Source organism: Falco rusticolus, chromosome 2 (genome assembly GCF_015220075.1).
Source record: "Falco rusticolus isolate bFalRus1 chromosome 2, bFalRus1.pri, whole genome shotgun sequence".
Lineage (NCBI taxonomy): Eukaryota > Metazoa > Chordata > Aves > Falconiformes > Falconidae > Falco > Falco rusticolus.
In genome coordinates, this window is record NC_051188.1 from 74,562,203 (window position 1) to 74,571,733 (window position 9,531).

The window sequence follows — 9,531 nt, forward strand, 5'->3', positions numbered from 1 at the left end:
GGTCTATAATTCTCGGCAAAGGCTATGTGATAATCCCTTTAGGTTTTATTTAACATTTGGGAAACAGTCCTCATACTTGGGCAATAAATAGGGGTTTGTTTTCTCCTGGAGGACATAAATTGGGTTTATTAGATTTATTTTATTAATTGAATGAAAAAAAATGTTGTTTGAACTGCACTGAAAATATTAGCTTTGTGTCTGTCAGAAGGCGTAGCAGTCATGTGACACAACAGCATCGTTTTCAAGGCACATGGAAAGGAGACAGCTGGATCTAACCAGAGGTTTTCCTCATTGCTAAAAGATGTGCTGTATACTTCAACATAATCAGGCCATATGGGCTAGCCAAAGGCACATCAAAGCTACCTGAGGTGCTTTAGCATTACTTTGAGACAGTCTAGTCAAGATTAGCCTCATTCTCCTGCCATTGGGGTTAACTTTAGTGGGTTTGTTTAAGGATAAAACAGAAGGACTAGGTTCCTCTGATACCTCTCAGGGCTGTTAGCTTTTGTCTGGCAAAAAATATTCCCCTTTTGTATCTTCCCATTTTTTAGAAATTGAACCATCCTGATCTGGGAGTATGTTACGGCAATCCCTGAGCAGAGCTACGCAGCTTAGCATGAGCAACCTCAGCAGTTCCCCTCCAACCTAAGGGAGCACATCCCAGCCCTCCTCTATCATCATCTTCCTCCCTCCTTGCTCCAGGCCATTCGTTCTAGTTGCTGCACTTCAGGTAGCACTGACACTCAGCTGAGCTGACTAGCTGGACAGTCAGATTTTTTTTTAAGACTCAGGACAGCTAATAAGGACAACCAGCAGTTTAAACCTGACTGGCCTATGTTTTGCCAAGGAAAAGTGCCCTGAAGGGAACCTGGTCCCACCATCTTTTTGGTGAGTTATTCAGTATGTCTTATTTCTGCTGAATAAAGCCTTTGGGACTAATTAGCACTGCAGTCAAAAATCCATCCAGATAAGAAAAGCGATTTGCAAATTGTGATCCTGAGTCCTGGCTCCAGCTACCCAGATTTCACCGTGCCTCAGGGGCTGGGTTAGTACTCCAGCAAGGGGGTTAACGAGACACCGGGCTAGATAAAATAAGCAGCCTGAAATCTAACAGCAGCATTATGAATGGGGACTTTCACAGCTCAGCCAACCCAGCCCCCTGTATTTATTGGTGTTGGGGAGGAGAAGCTTTATGCTTCTGATATCAGCAACCAGGAAGACCTTGTGTGTCTGCAAACTGTTTCCAAGCCTTGTTAATTCCTGCTCAAATACGAAGCTTTCTAAGCTTAACCCTCCTTTCTCATCAGCTGCTTTCAGAAAAGCCTCACTGGCCTGATATAATGCAGAGCTTTGCTTATGCAAGGATTGAAGAACAGCCATTGAAAGACAGCAGAGAAAACAGAGAACCATAGGTTTTCAGGGGTTCAGCTTAAATCCAGCATTCTTCTCTGCATGTGTGCTGCCCACAGCTTAAAAGAGGATGCAGAAATTGGTGGTTTGAAAAAAAATATGCAGAAAACAATTGAAGTGTGAACAACGAAGGGTCTATTGCTACTCATGCAGAAGTCACTGCATGAAGTCACTCTGTCCCAGAATATTTTTAAATACATATTCAGTGGGTAGATGTTTAGATTCTTTTAGGAAGTTTGAGATTTGCCAGCAATGTTAATTAGCTAGTGGTGAACAGCTGCAGTTTGTCATTCAAAATTTAGGCTGTGGGCTCCTTTTCTAGAGTATCACAGTGCCACTGAAAACTACAAGGCAAGTCCTCATGTTTTCAACTTTACCTTTGTAAAGATAGGCTAGTGGTGTTAGTTTCTGTCAAATAATGGAAATTTGCTCCTCAATATGGATTAAATGAATGCTTGCTACATTTTATTACTTCTTTAATATCTCATATATCAGAAACAAAAGACAAACGTGAGCCCCAATCTACTTTCTAGATTAGAAAAATCCATCTTGCTCAGTTGTTTCTTTTTTTTCATAGAAAGCATCGTACTAGTAATAGCACATCATCCCCAAGGAACTCCCAGGAAAGTAACAGATGCAAGTCCTACGGACTCCTTTGTGGCTCTGTCTTAACGGGTTTGAGTCTAAACAGTATTTATTCAGCAAACCTACACTTCCTACCTCAAGGTAACAAAGCAGAGCCACTGGCAGTCACCAGCTAGCCTGCAAATTCACCTTAAGGAGCGGGTAGATGAAGAAAGGCAAAACCCCCGTAGCACTACACAGTGGAAAACCAAAGTCCCGAATGAGAAGAATGAGCTGGAAAGGAAAATCCTAACTGTAAGTGCTAAGTAGCAGTGAAATCTCTTATGGAGATATGCCCTCCTTTGGCCTCCCCAGGGAAGCATGGAGGGACCACAGGTGCTGAGGACACGGGTGCTGTGGGGAGGTTTGGGAGCCTGTGTTACTCTGCTGTAACATTAGCAAGCAAATGAATGAAACTCATATCAGCCTGGCAATTACTTATTAACAAATCGTTTAGGTCAAGATTTAAATTTAATTTTTTAAAAAAAATTAAAATCAAAAGCATGCGCCTTTGATCTTCTGTGTATTTAACTAATTGACAGGGTTTCTTACACAGTGTGAGTGTTTCAAGTAATTTTTTTCAAGCGTTAAGACAATAGAATACTGACAAGTGCTCTTAATTAGCATTTTTAATTCATTGCTCAAATATACACCAAGCTTTGCTTAAAGGTATGCTACTACCAGCTTTGTTTGTTTTCCTCCCATTGAAGGTGTAAAACACCTTCAGTACTGCATGGAAAGCCATTTTATCTAACACTTCTAAAGCTTTCTTTTACACTACATTTTAGTCTTGAGCTTGGGAGGAAAAAAACAAAACCACAACCACCAACCCAGACTACCCCAAACAGTTACTGTGCCACTCTCATCTCTGACCACAGGTCAAGCAAAGGCTGTGGAAGTATCATTTTTCTTGTTGATCTTTCAGAATTGCAGGGACTACTTTTTAAAATTGGTTCAGGAAGGAGCTGCACACTCAGTTCAATAGATATCGAATAGCATGGAAGTCAGGAGATAAATGCTATGCTTTCAGAGATAAAATTTAAATACATGTTTACATATAAACTAAAAGTTACAGAAACTGGAAAAAAAAATTTAATTCTTTTTGGAGTATCCTTTTAACAGAAAAGAGAGGAAGTCCTTGCTATAGGCAAGGACTCATCATTGTTCTACTGAAACATGAGCCACCAGCATCTTTCAGTTCTTTGCAAAACTTTTGCAATGTACTTGTAATCCGCTGGAATCTGTGGAAGCAATTTTTACACACATCATTCTCCTGCAGTTAAACTGCCTGTATGCCATTTCTTTCAGACTCTGTGAAGAGCAGCCACCCGAAATTCAACAGTACTCAGCCTCGCCTCCAGAGCCTTTAATACAGTGTCTGCCTGTAAAGAGGGAAAGATACTCAGTTATAAACAGAACTTGATAATATAAAGAACAAGTGTAGATGTCAGTAACTGCTTGAATTTGATCTTGCATCACCAATCCTATTTGATTCTATTCCTGCTGATTTCATAATTTGAAAGTTCACTCAACTCTAACATTAACTCTCTACACATTCTCAAATCTGTAATTGCTTCCAACCTTGGTGTCAGATCCACATTCAGCTTTTGCTAGATAACCATCAGCTTTCAGAGGTGACTTCATTACGCTACTTGCTCCCAACTCTCCCTACCTGCAGAAGTATTCAGTAGAGCAAAACATCAACTGTATTTATTATGTAATATTTCAATACAAAGTTACAGCAAAAGCATTAAATCACTTTACATGAAAGACAGAAGAAACATGACTAAATCAAAGTTAAGTGAAAATCTGGAGAAGTGAATCAGAACTAGACATGACATTTCTAGCTACTGACAGAATAGGAAACTAATGCTGTCCTTGACAAACAGAAAATGCTCACTACCATCAAAACTGAAGGAAAAGTTACTGAAAAACTTGCATAACACAAGATATTAATAGCATGAAGTATTAGAGCATATGTTAAAACCCAAAAATTTGATCTGGATGCAGTAAGCTGTTTTGAAGAAACTATTTAAGGACATTAAGATTTCGCAGAGGTGACTTAAGCAAAGAACGATGTAAGGTTAAGTCTTACCTTTTGTAGCACTTCTTCCATGACAGCTTGACTTTCAAGAGTTAACGGTTCCTCATCAGTACAAGCTTGCTTTTCTGAGGATCCTAGAATGTAACTGATACACTACAGTTTAGATCATGCATGTTTCACTCTGAAGGCAAAACAACCAAGTGTAGTACTCATCCATTGTTCTCAAGGATTATGAGATCACAATTAATACACCAGCAAAGTAGAAGCATGATTCCAGCAACAACAAAAGAGCGCATTTACAACTGGTAATTTTGTAAACAAACTGTATGGTGGAACGAAGAGTTTTAAGCACAGAACTACTAAGACACCACCACTTTATGAAAACTATAACTCCAAGAACCAGTCATGAATTCTGGTGCTACAGGATTCAGTGAAAAATTACAGAGTCCTGGTTTCAGCTGGGATAGAGTTAATTTTCTTCTTTATAAGTAGTGCAGTGCTGTGTTTTAGCTTTGGTGTGAGAACAACACTGATAGCACACTGATAGTTTTATTTGTTGCCAGGCAATGTTTATACTAAGTCAAGGACTTCTTAGCTTCTCAGGCCTTGCCAGGGAGAGGGCTGGAGAGGCACAATAAATTGGGAGGGGACACAGCAAGGGCAGCTGACCTGAACTAGCCAAAGAGGTATTCCATACCATGGGATGTCATGCTTGGTATATAAACTGGGAGGGAGGGTTGGCCGGAGTCTGCTCATCACTGCTCGGGGGCTGGCTGGGCATCAGTCAGCAGGTGGTGACCAGCTGTACTGCACATCACTAGTTTTCTTTCCTCCCTTCCCTTTGGATTTCATTCATCCCCCCTCTCCCTCTTTTTCATTATAAGTGTTATAAAATAAAAATGAAAGAACAATAATAATTATTTTCAACTATTAAGCTGTTCTTATTTCAACCCCTGAGTTTTGCATTCCTTTCTGATTCTCCTTCCCATCCCTCTGGGTGAGGGGGGAGCGAGCAAGTGGCTGCACGGTACTTAATTACCAGCTGGGGTTAAACCACAACATACAGCCATCAAGAATAGTGTAACATTAGCTGGGAGAAGCAGCCATCACTGCTGCTGCCCAAGAAAAATTCATTCTTTGGCCATGTTAGTGTTTCAGAGAGTTTTATTGCCATGGAGAAAAAGTATCATAGCTATGGAAAGAGAAAAAACACAACTGTCCCAAGCAGGAAAGCAAACATCCACATAGATGCAGAAGAATCTGGAATGTCACAAAAAGCAGAAACATTAAAACTAACCCAGACAGAAATAAAAGTAACCTATCACTGTTTACTAGATTAACGCTTGGATAAAAGCACTCTAGTGTGGAGTTTCATATATATATATATTTAGGATATAGTTATTGAATATTTTAATACCACTTTTAAGTGCTATAAACCAATTAAAACCAGTACAATAACTGTCCTAACAGTCAAAAACTGTTAGGTGAGAGCCTCGAGCACATACTCAGTTTGAAGACTTGCTTTTACCTACCTTAGCAAGGCAAAAGCAAGCTTAATCAGTACAGGTCTGGCCTCACCCCAAGTTCTGCTTAAACCCCTCTGCCCATGTTCTCTGCTGATAATGTTTACCTCTCATAGCTTACAGCCAGGCCTATATGGTACTACCTATGGCTGCAGGCTCATTTTATGTTGTCTAAAGCGGACTGTATATGCAGTTTCTTCTGATGAAGCAAGAAGGAACCCTCCTGTGTTGTGCACCTAGTGTTATTTTCTTGGGTGTTAAGCATGAAATTGCATACAAGGCAGCCCTGCTGTTTTATTTTTTCTATTTATCTAACATTACACAGATGGTGTTCCTCACACTTCAGCACTATGATGCTAACCGCAGTAACACAGAAATCTGCTGTGGAATACAGTGCCAGAAACAGCTACCCTCTAGACAAGCCCCTAGCCGGGACATCCCTCAGTACGACGCCCGATGGATGAAGTTTGGTTGGCAGGCTTACCGATAACAACTATGCTTTTACCTTTCAATTGCGTTAACATTGAAAGAGAACAAATCCCTCTTGTAGTCGAGATGCTTTGGGGTGCACCTGTAGATGTTGCCAAGCATCATTGAGCAGCCAGAGCAGAATAGTGTTTCTAATGTGCTGCAAGTAAGATACATAACATTTATTCAGGAGAAAAGCAGAAGAAACACCTGCTCGTGACCGTTCATTGTGATTTTTTTTTAGAGCGTTCATTCCTGCTTTACGCAGTGTAATTACGAGCGCCACCTTTCCCAGCGGCTCCTCAGGCCGGCTGACCTCAGCGGGAACTAACACATAAGCACTCCGTACGGACCACCCGAAACCGAGCGCTCCCGACGCAGCTCCCTTGCCCCGCCCGGGGGAACGGGGCACCCCCGCCCCCCGGGGCCGACAGGGGGCGCTGAGGCCGGGCCTCACCATCCGCACTCGCCGGGCCGCTTGGAGATCTTCCGTTCACGGTCCACCGACACGCTGGCGGTCGCACCTGCGCAGAGGGGAGAGAGGGAGACGGGTGACCAACGGCGGCCGGGCCGGGCCAGGCCGGGCCGGGGGCGGCAGGACTCACTGCGCAGGAGGATGCAGCCCAACTCCTCGTCGCTCGTCACCCAGCTCAGCGAGTCGCCCACCGGCCGCTTGCAGCCGGCGCAGAAGAACACCATAGGCAGCGGGTCCGCGTCCTCCTCCCGCCGCCGCCGCCGCTTCTCCTCCCCCTCCTCCTCCTCCATCGGCCCCTGCCGGCCGCTCGCCTCCAGCGGTGGCAGGGAGGACTCCAGCTGCACCACGGGGTCCTGCAACTGGCAGGACTCGCCCATCACCGCCTTCAAACCGCCCGCACCGGAAGCGGCGGTGACGCACATCCGGCCGCGCCGCGCGCCGTCCAGCTCCCGCCCCGCCCAGGGGACCGGCACGGCCGGGCCCCGCCCCTCACGCTTAACGGCCGCGGCGGGGCGGCCCTCAGCGGCGGGCTGGCGTCCGTGGCGCACGTCGGGGCGGGGGGAGGCGCGGGACTGACGGCGAAGCGCGTTTTGAGAGCCGCTGGTAAGCGGCCTGGCGGGGCGGGCCGAGCGCGGCGCTTGCGCACCTGGCTCCCCGCGCCCCCGGCGCCGTGCTCCCCGCTCCCCGCCCCGGGAGGCCAGCCTCTCCTCCGGGAGGCCGGGGCCGGCGCCAGAGTGAGCAACCGCGGGCTCACCAGCAGCGACATGCCCCGGGGGCTGTAGAGGTGCAGCCACAAGCAGGCTGAGGGTCCGTGCCACATCTAGCGTGAGGCACGTCAGCTGGGCGAACCTCCCCAGCTGGGCGAACCTCGACGAGGCACCTACGTGCCTTCGAGTAGGTGCGAGGCTGCTGCGGGCCAGATGCTTGCCCCGGCCTGCCTTTGTCTTGGTTAGGAGCCTGCCGTTCAGTGCCGTCCGTTGCCTTCGGGGTGGAGGGAATAAAAAAGTAGTAAAGCAAAATACATGGTTATTCCCATACATCCTTTATTTATGAAGCCTTTATCGGGCCTTTACCTACAGCTTTACATCAAGAGAAACTCGGAAATGTCTGTCAGCCCGGCTGTTTCCAGTAGCTCCAGGGAGCGCTGCGTTGCTGCGAGTTTCTGAGAGGGAAGGGTTTGTGACCCAGCTGGCGCTTGTCCACCCCATTCTTAGCTTACTTGACATCCGTCTCAGTTTAAAATATACTGAGGAATAACGTGACTGCCCATTTTGGAGGGCTGCTGTTCGTATCTGTCAGACATTAATATTCATCGCTGCTAGATGTTTTTTAGTACCAAGGCAGTCCTTGAGCTGGGGGACCCCAGGGTGATTTACATAGGCATCAGTTATGCAATCTCTTTCTGAGGGCGCTGAAGTACAATGAAAAAAAGTATTTGGTTGGAGTTCTGAGCTGGTTTAAAATGCACTACTGAAATGGCTAACGGAACAAACTCCTCTGAGTATTTTTGGTCATATGAATATTATTGGGATTATATAGATCCAATTCCAGTAGATGGAAGCAAGTTGAAGGTTAATAAATGTAAGTATTATGTAGTAGGTGCTAATCTGCTACAGGAAGAATGTTGCATAGCTTGTCTCACTGACTTATTCTTTATTTTCCTTTCAGTAGAGACCGTGCTGGGTTATATGTGCATGGTTTGTATGGATGGGTGTCTGCCTTCCAAACTGACTGTGCTCTAACAGCAGCTATTACTAATACTGAAGCCTTTTGCTTTATCTTACAGTATTTGAAACTATAAGACTGCTGATACTATACTCTTATTTAGAAGGACAGATTATTTTTTAACCGTTTGCTAAGTGGAAACCTAATGACTTGGAAATTTGTAGTTTGGGGTGTTATGTTACCTGTATGCTACCATCAGAAAAGTTGACTGAACAAGCAGAGATTTTCATAAGGCTGTTGTGGTTTCATCCTGGGAGGTAATGCTGACATTACAACTGATAAGCATTCAAAACCTTGGTATAAGAAGAAGTGTATGTTTCTGACAGAAACAGCAAGCTGAGAACATACTCTGTTATGTTTCCTCCTTTGGTTTACTGCTACTGAACTGTAAGATAAAGTAATAATATATATTATTGTCATAATATTTTATTGCCGTGGAAGCTGATTCTGCTGGGTGTAGAAGTTTGGTTTTGAAGTATATAAGATGAAATAGCATTCACCAAATTCACCCTGCGACAGTTAATTTCATTTCACACTGGTTTTGCACAATGAGATAACAATGTCTTTTTATGGTTACTTAAAGTGGCAAATATTTTTTTTTTCCTACTGTAACTGCATTGGTTAATCTTGATAAGATAAAATGACAAACTGTCATGAGGGATTAGCTTAACTGAGTATAGTTAGTTGGATGGACTGACAAAGAACAAGGGAGAGTGGGCATGTTTGAGTCGCTTAGGCTATTAGGCAGCATTTTCCCTCGATTTCTGCCAAGTCTCTACCTATGGTTGTGTCATCATTTGACAAAGACATGGGCTTTACTGGTTGCTATTTTGTTTACTGAAGACAGCTACAACTGTTCAGATGTGGTTTCAGAGAATAAAATTGCTTTCCTCAAGGTCATTGTAGTGATCTAGTCTGTAAGAAAAATGTGATAGTCTTTCAGAATACTTCTGTGTCTCTCTAATAGTGCACAAAACCGTCTAATAGTGAAGACTGAACTGGACAGTGCTAGGAGCTTCATGTCCTTCACTTTCCTTATGAGAGCAAGAATAAGAAAAGGCAGCAGAAACATTTATTCTGCATTGCTTCTAGAAAAGCTTTTCTGTCCACTGATGAGCCCAGCGTTTATTGCCTCCAAACTTAGAGCACCATATCTTGGAGAAGGTGATGTAAATATCCACATCCTTCTATATATAAAATCTTGTTCCATAATACTGTAGAGCAACATTTGGGGCTTCTGGAATCAGGCAGATTATGAGCAG

General features: G+C 44.2%; 1 protein-coding gene across 3 annotated transcripts; it reads right to left on the bottom strand.

Annotated features, from left to right (window-relative positions):
• Positions 1-1,869: 1,869 nt before the first annotated feature.
• On the bottom strand, positions 1,870-8,022 carry MIS18A (MIS18 kinetochore protein A). Of its 3 annotated transcripts, XM_037376345.1 has the most exons (6): positions 7,622-8,022; positions 6,675-7,525; positions 6,527-6,593; positions 6,107-6,229; positions 4,130-4,223; positions 1,870-3,416 (listed from the first exon to the last, which is right to left on the bottom strand). In XM_037376345.1, the coding sequence occupies exons 1-6, from the start codon at positions 7,768-7,770 to the stop codon at positions 3,339-3,341; spliced, it is 1,362 nt and encodes a 453-aa protein (XP_037232242.1). In that variant the 5' UTR covers positions 7,771-8,022; the 3' UTR covers positions 1,870-3,338. The 3 variants fall into 3 exon arrangements, with proteins under 3 accessions (XP_037232242.1, XP_037232244.1, XP_037232243.1); XM_037376347.1 differs by lacking the exon at positions 6,107-6,229; XM_037376346.1 differs by lacking the exons at positions 1,870-3,416; positions 4,130-4,223 and adding an exon at positions 5,225-5,338.
• Between the last annotated feature and the right edge of the window lie 1,509 nt (positions 8,023-9,531).